The sequence below is a fragment of the Melampsora larici-populina genome (genome assembly GCF_000204055.1).
Source record: "Melampsora larici-populina 98AG31 unplaced genomic scaffold MELLAscaffold_72, whole genome shotgun sequence".
In the NCBI taxonomy this organism is placed as follows: domain Eukaryota; kingdom Fungi; phylum Basidiomycota; class Pucciniomycetes; order Pucciniales; family Melampsoraceae; genus Melampsora; species Melampsora laricis-populina.
The window spans coordinates 264,381-280,494 of NW_006768836.1; the positions used below are offsets into that span (position 1 = coordinate 264,381).

At 38.8% G+C, this 16,114-nt stretch overlaps 3 protein-coding genes across 3 annotated transcripts; 1 reads left to right on the forward strand and 2 right to left on the reverse strand.

The window, feature by feature from the left end:
- Nucleotides 1-681: 681 nt before the first annotated feature.
- Nucleotides 682-3,173, reverse strand: MELLADRAFT_94766 (uncharacterized protein; the record flags this gene model as incomplete). Its single annotated transcript, XM_007417392.1, has 12 exons — nt 682-783; nt 849-962; nt 1,082-1,155; nt 1,215-1,331; nt 1,373-1,534; nt 1,627-1,695; nt 1,737-1,968; nt 2,057-2,236; nt 2,411-2,424; nt 2,520-2,762; nt 2,962-3,028; nt 3,090-3,173. The coding sequence occupies 12 exons, from the start codon at nt 3,171-3,173 to the stop codon at nt 682-684; spliced, it is 1,458 nt and encodes a 485-aa protein (XP_007417454.1).
- A 1,769-nt stretch (nt 3,174-4,942) lies between these two features.
- On the reverse strand, nt 4,943-7,776 carry MELLADRAFT_94767 (uncharacterized protein; the record flags this gene model as incomplete). Its single annotated transcript, XM_007417393.1, has 17 exons — nt 4,943-5,047; nt 5,124-5,237; nt 5,335-5,408; nt 5,479-5,559; nt 5,628-5,789; nt 5,866-5,905; nt 5,970-6,227; nt 6,293-6,472; nt 6,581-6,608; nt 6,689-6,729; nt 6,791-6,810; nt 6,906-7,058; nt 7,136-7,165; nt 7,252-7,322; nt 7,393-7,429; nt 7,502-7,586; nt 7,666-7,776. 17 exons carry the CDS (start codon nt 7,774-7,776, stop codon nt 4,943-4,945), a joined length of 1,590 nt encoding a protein of 529 aa, XP_007417455.1.
- A 6,781-nt stretch (nt 7,777-14,557) lies between these two features.
- Nucleotides 14,558-15,700, forward strand: MELLADRAFT_94768 (uncharacterized protein; the record flags this gene model as incomplete). Its single annotated transcript, XM_007417394.1, has 2 exons — nt 14,558-14,714; nt 14,811-15,700. 2 exons carry the CDS (start codon nt 14,558-14,560, stop codon nt 15,698-15,700), a joined length of 1,047 nt encoding a protein of 348 aa, XP_007417456.1.
- Between the last annotated feature and the right edge of the window lie 414 nt (nt 15,701-16,114).

Sequence of the window (16,114 nt, forward strand, 5' to 3'; positions counted from 1 at the left end):
ATTTTTCATTTTTGGGCTCAGGAAACTTATAATTGCAAAAAAAAGTTTTATAAGACAACTAGATTTTGACAAAAAGCCCCGGCCGATCTCACGCCAAAATTTCGACTTTACGCGTAAGTCCCTCGTTTGAGCTGGCCAGTACAGCTCAAAAACGAGGGACTTTGTTAAGTTTGGGACAATCATATCTTTTTTGTTTCATTGTTTTCATGCGGTGCCTCTGAAGCTTCACGGAATTTTAAATCACATTTCAAATGCAGCAGTTCACCGTTTCGTTTTGGATCCATCATCAGACAAGGTATGATTGTCAGTATCTTCGAGATTTTCTTCATCAACCTCTTTGAGGGAATTGGAATAGCAACATGAGAAGATGTTTAAAACATGTATACATCTCCCTATGGAACAATAAGAATGACGTAGGACCATCCAAGGAAACGTGGAAGAAGACACATACACTAAAAAGAGAGAATTCGTTCTCGAATGCAATATTGTGTTTGATCAATAGACAGCTTAAAGTAGAGGAGCAATGGAGATCTTTCGGAAGTTTACCAGATGATGATGTACCCGCCAAGAACAGAAATATATCAAAACATAGTCAATTTCAAGATCCTCAAGCTCCAAAGTTCTTTAAGTTTATTCCAACCATGGTACTCGGTTTTTTTCTGCTAAATCATCTGAGAAGTCTCAGATTTCACTTTCATGCTCAGCTTCAGCTTGCACGTTTATCTTTCGGATTTTTATCTCACTTGGAATTCGACGCGAGCATAATTCAGCAAAAATTGCGACCTGATGAAATGATAAGCTCAATTCTGTTCGAAAAAGTAAATATCAATGGTTAGCTGATCACTTACTAACGCTAAAACAACCCAAACCAGGTGACCACCAAGTATTCGTTCAGAGACGCTAAGAGCAAATAGTGATGATCCTAATATTGGTCCAATTGCTTGAGCAAAAGATCTACAGGTCTAAAGTTTAAGGTCAAAGGACATCAAATTCCGCTTGAACAAATATATTGATATCCAAAGCTATGTGTTCTAGAGTGAATGAGAGATAGAGATAATGGGACAAGTGAAAGGCTTTGAACCTGCATCATTCCATTCAACGTGCCCAATGAGGCAGGACTGGGCGAGAATACTTTGGTGAGCATCATCAAGCATGCTGAGATGTTTATATAGTCAGCTTTGCACATCAATGAATTTTAAAACAAAAGTGCTCACGATAACACATGACGCCTGGACTTCTCAAAATCATAATGAAGGTCATATATCCAATTGACATAGACGGTGTATTGTCTTTGACTAGATATTTGATCGTGAGTGGTAGTGTTTGTATCACTAAAAGTCTTGAATATGATAAGTCAAGATGAAGTACTGACGTTGGACTAAATGAGTCACAAGGGGAAGACACATAAAAGTAATCGTAAATGTCGGGATTGACCGCTTGAAGATCTTCACTGCTCCATATCTTCTTTGAAGTGGTGGGAACAGGAATAGCTGAACCAAGACCAGCGCGACGCCATTCACACTCAGGATGAAACCTGCAAGAAGAAAGTGGATCATGAAATATGTAAGGATTGCCTCAAGTTAGCAATCTTTCTTCAAGATAAACATACTTAGGATGGTTTCTTACCAATTTGCTTCAATGACATCCCTAACCCACCATCTTTCATGTCTAGTAAGATCAATTTGAATTCAGTTTCTGATCATGTGGTCCCAAAAAAACCCCGAGTTAAAACACACCTGTGAATGCATACAATGGAATCACAGCTGTCCATGCCACATTTTGTAAATGTGTCAGAGTGAATGTTAAGAGGAGGATCAGGATTGGGGCTGTGCATACCGACCCTATGCTAGGGGGTACGAAGACGTCGGATTGAGAGTCTTGATCAGATGATGACGACAATGAGTCATAATCCTCTGTTCCTATTGTTGTTCTCATCGCCGATTTTTTCTTCCGTTTGGAAGCTAATGTCTTTGTATTTTTTGAATGCAAAGATCTATCAACAAAGAACGGAACAAATCATCCAAAGCTCAATCTAAGTGGTGACGACTTGACTCACTTCTTCTAAAACAAATATCCCGAGAAGAATCGCAAAAAAGTTCAACATTCCACCAACAAAGCATGGCAAGAAATAAGGGTAATCGTTGAAAAACTTCCAATGGCCAAATGTTGATGGAAAATTTTGGGCCGGGAAAGCTAGAAAACCACCGATAAGAGGTCCAATGATTGATCCAGTTGCCTGAGGAATGAAACAAACCTCAATGGTACTCTCCTCTCACAAGAAATTGTTTTTAGATCTCACAAAGCAAAGCGGAAGTAGAGCAACAGCGCTGGAGCACATGAGGGGATTGAGTGGTAAGTAAGCTCAATCAAATGGGAATATTTCATTTTTGATTTCAGTCAGGAAGCTCACCTCGCGTGATTCGTCTCATCTGTGATCTCAGCAACAATGCTCTAGAACAAAGTAAAATCGAAAAAATGAGCGAAGCAAGGGAACAGTTATAACTCTATAAGAGACAAACCTGTAGAACACCAATATTTCCTATCACCGAGAGTGAATAAGCGAGTTGAAAAAAGGTCACAGTATAAGAATCCACCAGGAATCCACGCACCATTCATCATTCCAGCAATGAAGCGACATATGATCAATCCCAGATAATTCTTCTGAAAGCCAAACAAGATTGTGCTGATCGCCATTGCGAAAAGCCCTGTCAACATGATTGGTTTCCTGCCCACGTGGTCAGATAGACGGCCCCAAAAGATGGCTGTTTTCATTGAAAGATTCAGGTGTCAGTCACTCTCTCCATGAATAACAAAGAATATGATGATGTAGCTGGAACTCGCCTGTGCATAGTTGAGCGACGGCGTAGAGACCTTAGATGTCAAACAATAAAGCTTCAATTTTGTCAACGGGGTCCGGGGATGAAAGTTGAAGTAGAGATGAACATGATTGGTTGGACTCACTCTCAATGAAACCAGCGTAATATCCAACTTGTTTAGGGTCATCGGAAATATTCATTTCTACTAACATCTGACTATAAAGCATTCATCAGCAAAATTCACGAAGAAGGAATTCTAGATAGAAAACCTACTTGATAAATGGAAATATGAGGGTGTATGATACCGGTTCTGTTAGCCAATAAGAAGTCAGTCCACTGGCTACCACGCTCAACCATTAAAACCTAATCAAGAGAATTTATACTTGACCTGTAAGCTGCATTATACAGAGAACAAAAAGTTGTTTGACAGGTAAGGGCGTCCTTGGTCGAGTTACGGAAGGTTCCTTTGTTTAGATGATGATAATATCACGATCAACTTGGTGATAGCTAAGCACAGAGACACTTGATACACACCTCTAACAATGATAAGCGTTCGTCATGGCTTGCTTGGTCCGAATATCCGGATGCATATCTATCTCTAGCGAATGGCGACATAGAGGCCAATGAGGTCTACGCCTTTCTGTTAAAGGCGATGGCCGTATTCGAGGTTGATACGGGTGGTGGGAGGGCTGAAAGAGTAATGATACGGCAACAATGACGAAGGACGAGTAGACAAAAGACCTCTTCAAAACCCAGGGAGAAACAACTATACTGGCGCGATACTTTTGCGTTGGCTTGAGGTGAGGACAAACAGGCTATATGCTCGAGGCCTCAAAGAAGATTATAGTCAGAATGTTAACAGAAACTCGTAGTAACAGATCCTGATGAAATGTATCTGGCTATCGATCTGCTGCAGATATTGTGGATATGAAAAGGCTTGACCGAAATTGCCTGCCAGTCTTCTCCAGTTTTGCGGGAAAACTTGGACAAGCTTCTTGCGATCGAGATTCAACAGTACATATATGATATAGGTTGATTCTAAAGATCGAAGGTCTCGACTAAGTAACTTCCATTATTGTCAATTTTCGTCTTCTTTGTTTTGAAGCGTGTGGCCAACTCACCGGACTTTGTTGATCACCACTCGCTTCTACATCTTGGACTGAGAGTGAGACCTCGATCGCTGCTTTAAAACTCATCCAAGAACTCATACCAGTGCTTCTGCATATCATCCACAATTATTACTCGCAGAACTTGTAATAAAGAAACACGGCTATAGTCTGGAAAATAAAGTCCGTTGTGGCATTCAGCGTTTGGGATACAACTTGATTGACAGAAGTAAAGAACACTACCTCATTTCAAAGCCAAACCAGTTCTATCTGGCCAAGAGCTTCGTTTATCAATCATCATCTGATTCGCCGCATTGACCTTTGATTCTACGTGCCCGGCCCCCTTTGACCAAACATAGACATTGGATTTTGCGGGTGTTTGTGTAGGTAGGAGGAGAGGGACTTGCATCGCATTGGGGATTGAGACTCAACGTGCAGGAGAAACAGGTTACAGGAACAAATCCCAAATGTTGCGCCTCTTTCTTCACTACTCTCATAGAGCACAGCAATGTAACGGAGTAGCTTTCATTATATAAGACTCAGAAGTGATGACTCTGAAACCAACGTAGCTCAGCTGGTATAGCAATTGAATCCTTATTCAACCCTCATAAATATCAATCTTGATAAGAATTCTCAAGAAACTAAGTCTCTTTCAGGAACGAGTAGAGTGATGTTGTAATACACTTCACACAATAAGACACTTTGTATAGCCGTAACTGTCATCTATACTTGTACAAATATCTATCATGTTCCAAGCAAAGCAAAACTATGCATATCCAGACTAGGTTACAAAAAAAGTGAGAAAAAAATCTTTCTAGCTATCACATAACAAGAAAAGAACATTGCAAGAGACAAAGATGCATTGTTCAATACAGTACTTCTAGAAACTAGCCATGTCGGTCAGAAAAGAGACAGTACGAGGAGATTGTATCTCAGGGCCATCATCCTTTTGTAAGAACCTATCCTCAACATATCCCTTATCGTGCGCCTCTGGTATTCCTGGAAAACTGGTTAGGGGGCTCAAACATGAGGTTCGACACCATCTTCTTCAGATATAACCTCTTCCTTTGGTATTTCAATCTCATTGGGAATTCTACGTGAACATAATTGAGCCAGTACTGAAATCTAAAAAATTCTCTCAAAACTCTCATTAGCTATTGCATCAACCTCAAATCAACAAAAATTCTTCTCAATCACTTACTAAGGCTAATACTATCCAAACTAAATTACCACCAAGTATTCCAGTTGAAATACTTATGGCAAATAATGAAGTACCTAGCATAGGACCAATGGCTTGTGCAAAGGCTCGACACGTCTATCAAAAGAACATATGATCAACTCCAAGGCGAACTGCAATCTCATGTCTTGAAGAACTGAAATGTGCAAGAGCTCAAGGATAGAAAAAATCATACCTGCATCATCCCATTCAACGTTCCCAAAGTTGTCGAGCTGGGTGAAAGCATCTTGATGAGCATCATTGAGCACACTAAGACACGAAGATCATCAGCTTCTGCTCGGAAGAGGTTTGGAACACTTGATGTGAATTTCATACTGACCATAACACATGACACCCGGAGTTCTCATGATCATGATGACTGTCATGTACGCCAATGACATAGTGGTAGTGTTGCCTTTGACTGAAGACATAATGCCGTCGTATCAACATCATTTGTAAAGACAACCTCAGAAGGAAAACTGTACTGACTATGGACTAAGTAGGTCACAATGGGTAGACAAAGGTTTGTGATGGTAAAGGTCGGAACCGACCACTTGTAGAGATTAACCGCTCCAAATCGTCTTTGAAGAGGTGGAAAAAGGAAGAGCTGAACAAAGATTAGTCCTACTCCATTCACACTGAGAATGAATCCTATATATAGACACCAATTAATTGATCAGTGATATGATTTTGATGAAGTAGCATACAGAAGAATAGAAGACCTCACCAATCTGGTCAAGCGACATTCCCAGCCCGCCGTTTACCACCTCTGAAGAGATTCAAGACATTCGCGAGTGATGTCAGTTGTGCGAGTTCGGTGCTCATTCAAACAATCGACAAGAGTACATGCTCAACTAAACTTGTGTATGCATAAAGTGGAATCACAGCCACCAAGGCAACATTGTTGATGTGAATCATCGTGAACGTCAGCATCAGAGTCATGATCGGTACGGTACATAATGACCTGATACTATGCGGGGGCGATACGTTTGGCCGAGAGTCAGAATCAGCAGTTGACAAGGCTTCGTAACCTTGTGATGGTGTCGGTCTTTGCGTCCCATTTCGTGGCTTGCGTTTAGTTTCCAGCGTCTTTTACATGAAGCAGAAGAATCAAGATGCCGATTTGAATGCTAATTCTGGATGTAGGAACTCACCTCTTCTAAGCAAAAGATTCCGAGGATGATCGCGAGAAAATTCAACATTCCACCAATGAGACAAGGTAAGAAGTAAGGATATTCGATCAAGAAAGCACAATTTCCAAAAAGAAAAGGAAGATTCTGAGCTGGTAAAGCCAAGAAACCTCCGACAATAGGACCAATGATTGATCCAATTGCCTTCAAGAATGAGCAGATACAAAGACAATGTAAGCAATGGATTTCAACACCCACAGTTATATGTGACATCTGAACAGTAGGGGCTGCATAAATTGGAAGAGGACTTACGAATGACAATGGAAGCAAAGACACCGCACTACCCAAAGGATTGGACGAGTATACCGTCAGCTAAAATCTAATCAAAAATTGCGTGGCTCAGATGGACAGTTTACATACTCAGCATAATTTGTCGGATCTGTAATCTCGGCCACAATGCTCTGTGAAATGAAAAACATGTAAGTTGACAATCACTATCTTTCAAACATAAAAGCCTGGCACCTGTAGAATAGCGATATTTCCTGTTGTGTGTTTGTCATGACCAATGGAATAAGAATGTGTTAGTGAAATAAGAATCAGTGGATTGGAAACCTAGAATCCAACAAGATCAGCCCACCATTCATCATTCCAGCTATGAAGCGAGAGATAATTAATCCGAGGTATGTCTTTTGTAGGCCGAAGGCGATTACACTGATAGCCATCCCAAAAAGTCCGATCAGCATCACCGGCTTCCTTCCGACTCGATCAGACAGTCGACCCCAAAACATAGCTGGAAAATTTTCGTATCAAGACAGAGCTCTGGTCAGGCGGTACTGTGGCAACAAAAGGTGTGAAACAGCAATTTACCTGTACAGAGCTGAGCCACCGCAAAGAGACCTTGATAAATGCGAATAAGACGTATTTCAATAGGCATGAATCGAAAGTCAGGTCTTCAGAGGTAGATGATTCAAATTGCCACTGACTTTCAATCACACCAGCATAGTATCCTATCTGCTTAGGGTCGGGTGATACTTTCATTTCCTCCAACATTTGACTGGATTTTTCGTTTTCACACATGTCGATAAGATCACCAAATTGAGTGATATGAAAAATGAAAAACTGACTTGATGAATGGAAAAATCAAGGTGTATGAAATCGGTTCTGTAAGCATGCTAATGTCAGTGAAGTGCTGCACAAGTCTCTTGACAAGATAGAAAGATACAATAAACTAACCTGTGAGTCGCATGATACATAGTACCAAGAGTTGTTTGACCGGTAAAGGTGTTCGTTGGCGTGAGAGTGTATTCCGAGCAGAGTCCTTCATTTTACAATTCAAAGTTGTGATATTCAGCTTCAGATGAGGGTTGGACTACTTATTCGTAAAACATAATGCATACGTTTCTAGAAGTCGATACCAATGGTGATCGTTCATGTGGGGTAGATGGATTAGGAGTCGGATAGCTTGCAATCGTATTGCTATCTGATCGTGATTTGGTAAATGGCCACATATTGGTATTGGTAACACCAGGGAAGTTAACCTGATATATCGCCTTTACTTTGATTGGTAAGAACGAATGTAAGATGAAGTCGATCGTGAGAAATGCTTTATAGTCTTTGGTCTATTCGAATCTTGAATCGTTCCTTTTTATGTTTGGTTTGTTCCTTTTTTATGTAGTTCGTTGACCTAATTCGTTGATTCGTTTGTTCGTTTATTCTTAGATCGATTTGATGATGATAAAGGTGAAGGTGTACGTAATGAAGTAAACTGAGATATGCTGCTGATTCGGTTGATGATGAATTCTCCCTTTCTTCCTGCCCTGTTCAGTCTTTATAGTGCTGCTCAGACTTCTTCTGCACCTTTCAAGCTTTTTATGAGAAAAGTACAGATGTAATTTTTCGTTTCCTCGATGTTGTCATGCGATCAATTAATATCAGGATTACTAATCTTGCTGCGCTATCCTGATTTGAGACATTCTCGACATCACACATAACACGGTTGGCAATTTCCTCTATACCTAATTTGCACAGTTCTCACGAATTTCTCAACACACTAGCTGCAAAGGAGCTTTGGTTTTCCAGAAAATCATTTTGAATAGAGACTTGTACACAAGTGCTCATTCACTTGCATCAATTTGGAAAGTTATGTCTAGAGCTGTTTCGAGGATAAATGTTACTCCCGTTGTTTTCGATTATTTTCTCCATATCCGCCGTTAATTGATACTTCGCCCTTCCGGGTTATTTATGCTGATTGGGATCAGAAATGGAGCTCATGCTGGCAGTGCTCAGGCGTCTTTTTTCCCCCTTGGAAACTCGATTTTTGTTGTACATGGCAGTTTGCGCTTTGAAAATGTAAAAACTACCTACATACGATTTCTAGAGTAAGCAAGCGCGCAGGCATATAGAGATCCTAATTCGATTCCTATGGTAGAGCAAATATATACGTGTATTCCAGCAAATCATGCCCAGTCTTGCCATTTTCAAAAGCTTTGGTTGAAAGTTACTGCAAAGTTGTTTGAGGAGGGTACATGATGCACCATAGAGGTTATATTATCTTTGGACAGGGTTCCTTCACAAATGAAAGGATCAAGATGATTTGAGGCAAGGTGTTCTATGCCAAAATGTGTTTAGAAGAAAAGAAAACCTATATCAGGGGGTTACATTCTCCGCTTATATAACGGAGTGAGGTATGAGAGTAAATGGTGTCTGGTATATGTTGGATGTTTATTCATACCCCCCCAGCCATTTAGATCACACAGTTCATCATAAATCCCTCTGGTATATGTTGGATGTTTATTCATACCCCCCCAGCCATTTAGATCACACAGTGCTGAAAGCTTGCCTTCTCCACATTATATCTTGCTTGCCAAATAATATGTGAATTTGGGCACTAGTCTTGATCCTTCCACACTTGATGCTTGAATGTGCAGGTACCACACAATCTTGTTTTATTCAATGTGCAGAAATGCAATGAATTTTACCTATTCAAAAGTCTCAGACCTTCAATTGATTCTTCCTGTGTTTCCTCAGGTGAAGAGAGTGTTGGTTGCCTACCAAGATGAAGGCCTTCAAATTCAATGCCGACATAATCAAGGGGCTTTTCCACCCATTTTAAGAGAATGTTTCTTAATTTGTGTGATGATCTAGATAGATTTCCCTTTGGAAAGAATCCCAATTATTTGCATGTGTCTCAAACCTGTATCATTGGATGGATCAAATGAGCCTGAAAAAAGGTCACAAACCTTGTTAACTTAAGCATCATAAGTTCAACAATAAACCTCTCCCATTTTCTATTGATTTCTATCTTTGTTATTGGTTATAGTCCTCATCCTTCAGAAAGATGAAGCAATAAGAACTTATAGGAGTATGAAGCACAAGGAGGTGATAGCTGATAAGATGAATTCCAACAGCTTGATAAACATGTTAGAACAATAAGGATAGGTGACAAAGAACAATCCATCTAAGAAATCATAATACAATATATATAAATTACTTATGCCAATAGGTTATAAATATATTGAGTAAGAGAGATATATATCAGAATACAACATGAAGTCATGAATATGATTATACTTCACACAATTGACATTTGTAACACCCCCCATGCTAATAAGATGGTATAAAATACATTAAGGTGCAATCTATGCCTTATTAGAAAAATCTTTGATAATCCTTTAGTGAACATGTCAGCTGACATTTTTGATGAAGATACATGAACCAGCTTTACCATTCCTTCCTTAACACATTGTCAAACACAATGAAATCAAGTATGATTCTGTCTTTTTCAAGAGTGATGTGACAGATTTTGAGGAATACCTTCAGCACCTTCATTATGCACACATAAATTGAAAAACCTTTCCTCTGATATATGTTCAATTCATACAATAAATATACTAACCACCAAGTTTCCCTACACAAATCACTCATCACCATGTACTCAGATTCAGTACTTGATAGTGAAGTAGTACTTCGCTTTCTTGATTTCTGCAAAATCAGACCATTTCCTAGCCTGGACAATTACCCTGTTTCAGACCTTCCCTCATGTCGACCCTCAGGCCAGTCAGCATCTGAATAAGCCATCAGAATTACAGTTCCACCCAAATTTAACTTTAAATCTTTCAATTTACATAGTTAACCTAACACTTATATTGCCGCATTCCAATGAGTACTTGATGGCTTATTTAAACACTGTGATAACCTATCAACAACAAATGCTATATCTGGCTGCATACACCAAGCCATCCATACAAGACCTCCTATCAAAGTTGAGCATGGATTACTTGTGAGTACATCCTCTTAACTCAAAAGAACCAAGGCTTTGAAGTTTTCATCATTTGGTGAATCATAAAGTTCTTTCTTATTCATGAAACACTTCTCTAAGTTGGAAATATGATGAGTTTGATCCATGGTAAATTTATGATCTACTACTTTTGAAATATTAAAAGGCAGAAAATGAGATAATGGTGTATCTGACAATATTTCAAACCGGCCTTTGATTAAAGAACAAAATCCCTTTATTCAGCTTCAGTACCAGTAGCCACAATAGCATCAACATGCATTGATAACCAACCTTTGATTTTACCACAATCATCCTTCTTGTAGTATAAAGGTGGATCATGTTGTAACCAAATGAAACCAATGGATATTAAAAATCATGCAATTTGATGTTCCATTCTCACAGTGATTATTTTAATCCATTCATCTGTGTCTCAATAATCTTTCTTAAGAACTGAGTCTTATCTTCTCAAGTTTCTTTACTTGACAAGATAAGATTCTGTGTGGGCTAGAGGCCTTCTCAAATCCTGTGGGATTTGGGAAGGCCAGTTTTTAAGGGGTTCAAATTCCTATTAGTTCTTTACACGGTTTTCTTAACCATTCATAGTACTATCAAGGAACCAATCCCCTTAGAAAGACTAGAGCGTGGGGAGCTGGGGTCTCCTCACAGGGGAAACATCTTGTTTCCCTTCTATCATATGTAAGGGAGGGCGGGTTGGTCAAAAAGGATCTTTTTGTTATATAACTAGACTATCAAGTTGATATCCTTAATCAGAATTGCGCACGTTGTAGAACCTATAACCCAACAAGGGTTATACAGAGCTGGAAGAGGATAATCTACTAATAAAGTGACTAGTAGAAGTTGTCTGAGACTGCTCTTCTAAAACAACACAATCAGGAAAAGGCGCTGTTGTATTGATTACTGATAAGGCACCAGAGAAATATAACTTTCACACAGATCTTAACTTCAACAGCACAATTTTTATTACTATCAACACTGCTATAGCGTTATTCCCAGATGATAACTAAAGAAAATAAGCAATATCTTAATGATATTATTCCCAATAACTCTTTTTGACTACAACACTAAAGTAGATTTCTCTTTATAGATATGATAAAGGGTGTATTTAAGTGACCAGGTACTATTAAAATAAGTTTATGATGATAAACAAAATGATAAATGCGTAAATGATAAAGAAAAAAGGGGAACAAAAGTCCCAAAATCATCTCAAAGTATATATCACAATGTACTCCAACTTTTACAATGGTCAACAGCCTCAAAACCAATCAAATCCGCCCAGAAATCCCTAAAAACCCTATAATGATGTAATGTAATGATTTTGTTACTGATAAATGATGTAATTTTCACAGCTAAAAGTGATCAATGACGCAATAATATGATGTAAAGCACTTCTTATGATGAATACAGATGATTTTTTCCTTGTAAACTAGCTGAAAACCAAATTTTGAGATTACAAATGTTTTCAGATGAGGTCCAATTTTTGATTACTAAAGTGAATCTTGTAGCACTCGTGATACTGATCATTTATCACCCCCATATGACCTATTTCTGATGAGTGATGAGTAAGATATTGAGTTGTGAAGCTAAGGTTTTTAGTGTTACATGTTGACTTGTGACTGGAAATTCGAGATTCACACCAATTTCTTATTTGACTTGTAACTTTTTTCATAAACCTCCGCTACTATTGATTTAAAGTCTTTAAATTATGTAATCTACTCTTCTGCGTTGAATGAGCTATCTACCAACCAAATCTGACGTCATTTGAAATATGTAATTAGCTGAAAACCTTCATTTGAGATGAAATTCACCCATTTTCTTCATTTTTCACAGCTGCTACTCTCTTTTTCTTGCTTGTGTAATATGACGTTGTAGAACTCCTACGCAGTGTAGCGTAGGCTGAGCCGGAGAAGGTAAGAATCACCGTCAAGAAGAACGGATGAAACTAAGATGCCGAGAGGCTGCCTTCAACCTGAAAAGAATTCTACGAAAAATTACGTGAGGCGAATTTTTACAACCCCGCCGTTACAAGTTTTACCGTAAACCTAATTCACCCCGTACAAGTATTTTCAAACTTCCAAACCCTATTTATCCTCCCACAACTGAGCCACACACACAAAGTTAAAAAAAAACAATTGTTAAAAAAAACACAACCTGAACTGGATTTGAACCCAGGTTCAGTCCTTTCCTTTTGGCCCTGACTTGGCCCTGTGCTCGAGTTAATAAACAACAAAATTTAAATAAAATAAATAAAACACCCTTATCCCACTCGACTTCAACAACCAGGATTTAAAATACTACCACTACACACGATTCCTTTTAAAAGAGTAAGTCTTCCCTTTATTTTAACTCTCTTCTTTAAACTAGATAACTAACTAAAAAGCCTTTCACCGATTGATCTTTTACTTTAAGACTAGGACTACCAAATTAAAAAAAAAAAACACCACAGACCACTCGATACAATCTCAAGGAACACTCTTAGACAAAATAACTCAAAACACAACTAAGAACACTCGATCGATTCGATTCGACCTTCTACACACGATCCCTTCTCCCCCTTTCCTTCACCAACCACCACCCCCTTTTATACCTTCCACCTCCTCAAACCACAACTCGGCCTTCTTTCTCTTTGCTCCGATCGATTCCGATCGATTCCCATGCCAAGATCCTTCCCATTCGACTCGATTCTCTCTTTCAACTCAGGTATGTTTCTTTTTTCTTCTTTTCTCATCCTTTTCTATCCTTTCTTTCTAGTACTAATGACCTCATCTTATTCATTCTTCTTTCTCTCCTATCTTCTTTATTCACTTTCTTTAGCTTATCACTCCATCCCTTCCCAGCTTAACTCCTTCCTCCTTATCGACTTCGGTTTTTTCGATTTCTCGCTCTAGGTATGTTCTTTCCTTTTCTATTTCTTATTCTCTTCTCGATCGATTTGTTTTACTTACATCATTCTGCGCTGTTTAACTTTTATCTAGTGTCTTCTTTAACTAGATCTATCTTGGCGATTCGACTCGATTCTTGGTTTCTTTTACTTTCTACTTCCTTCTCGTAAGTTCTTTCTTCTTCTTTTCCTTTTAAATGATTTTACATAAGTTTGTTATTTAACTTTGTCTTCTCGTTTTTTTTTTTCTTCTTTGTTTTCATTCTTTCAATCTTTTCTATTCCCTTCTATTCTATTTGTTATTTATGTTTTATTTAACTTTTTTAAACTTTTTATTTTCTTGACTAGTCTTTGTTTGTTTAGTTCCTTTTATTTTATGTAATGTGAATAAAAAAAGATTGAATTTAAAAAAACTAAAAAAATCGTTTTTCAAGATCGAAAAACGACTACGAGAGACTTTGCTGAGCTGAGATTGAGATAGAAAGAGGAAGTAAGGTAGCTTGATGGGTATAAAAGTAGAGGGATGGAAAGGCTTTTGCTTTCCACATCCTCCCCCAACTTCTTGTTTATCGATTGCTTTTTAAAAAAAACCCCCTTTTTACTTTAAAACATCCCGTTCGATCGATTTCAGCGTTTTAACACCCTTAGTCAATCTTTCGCTTCTTTACACATCTTTATCGACTTCGCTCCATCTCGCCACCGAGACCGTTACCCTCACATCGCTGCCTTCGTTTTGTTACCTAATACTCGGTATGTAAGTTCCAAAACTTCTATCTACGCTCAGAATCTGTCCATTGACTGATTAACATCCTCTTTTTTTCCTTAATGTTTAAAAAGTAGTTACTCTTTCGTGCTACACATACTAGTTGTATTAAATAGCTCATTTACTGTTAACTAAAACCAGGTTTGTCCAGTTTTGCTGGGATTTTGCTCCATTTTGACTCGTACATATACTAACAATGATTCTTCCCTCATTTCTTGACATCTGATTTTGATTTTACTCGTTGATTCCCAACCAGGTATGTTCTTTTCTGTTCAAATTTTACTTTTTTTTTTTTGTAACTAACTTGTGTTTCATGTCTATTTTCCTCCTGTGTACTGTGTGTGTAGAATCATGTTTCCCAATGCTCACAAACCCCATCCCTATGCCTGCTCTTCCTGCATGGAGGATGACCGATCCTGTACCTGGATTGTGTACAACTCAGCTCCACCTCGTGGTCCTGCCCCCGTTGAGAGTTGTGATCAGTGCGCCAGACGTGGCATGTATTGTGGTAAGTTTTCCCTTAAAAATTTCTTCTTGTAAATGTGTATTGATTAACTTTGATTTGTTTAATTCTCCTCCTTTAATGTCCATTCTCTTTTCCTAGACTGGCCACCTGCCACTGACTCCAAAGGAGACATTGTAGTTCCTCCGACTGTCTCTCCTTATGTCCCCGGTGCCGACAACGAGACGGAAGCTGCTCGTCGTGCTCGAGTTCTAGCTTGGACCTCCAAACCGGACAAACCTACTAACCCTAAGTTCTTTGCGAGATGGAAAGCTGACATCTGCTTGTGGAACAACCGCGGAAACGCCCCTCTTTCGCCCAATGTCTCCACCAAGTCGCCCAACACCAAACGTCACCACCGTCCTCCTCCTAAGGCGCCGAAACCTCAACCTCAGGCTCCTCAACAGCCTCCTCCTAAGCAACCTTCCTCTCCACCTGCTCTTGATCCGTTTGTTGCACCGTTTGTCCCTGCTCGTCCTAAGACCCCTCCAATTAAGATTGATGTTACTCCTCCTCCTACTCAAAAACCTCCTAACTTTTCTTCCAACTCTATTCATCCTGAACCTGCCAATGTGATTGATTTAGATCCCCACCCTGTTATTGACTTAGACCCAGAACCTGTTCCTACTCCTTCTTTAGATGATGTGATTGAAGAATGTATTAAGAAGTATGGTGATAAAGCTGTTCTTTTCTGGTTTGCTAAAAAAGTAGATTTATCTGAAGAAATTAGACGTGTAGGTAAATATGTTCCCTCTACTTCTTCCGCAGCTACCATTGCTAGTCTTACTCAATCTATGGTAGAAAGCTTGTATGAACATTGGTCCGTCTTTGATCCCAACTCTGAAAAAGAGGTCCATGCTAGAGTCCGTCTTATTCAAAGATTGAAATCTCTTGTTGCTCATTTTATCATGTATCCTCCTTCTTCTGAGTCTACTGATCCTAGTACTTCTTCTTCTGACAAGGGTAAAAAGCGTGCTTTCAATCAAGATTAAAGTTGTTGTTTTCTTCATTTAAATCTTCTTCTACTTTCTCTTCTGTCTTTACCGTTTACTTCTTGTGCGCCGATTCTTGTTATCCATTTCCCGCTAAAGTATTAAAGCCAAAAAAATCTTATGAATAAAGTTGTAGTAGGAAAATCTCGTAGAAAAAATCGTGAATAATAATAAAGAACCAATTTTATTGGAATGATTGCAAGTTGCCTTTTAAGAAATTTTTCTCTTTAAATTCTTGAGCCACCTCCCCCAACTTAGACGAAAAACCACTATGTCCACCTTTATTTGATTTGTACGACACATTCTAAACAGTAACCTTCCACGTCATACTAAATTAAACTATTCCACTAACTCCTTTCCGTCCACTTATAACTATACTTATTCAATATGTTGTTCATAATTCTTATTCCCGTA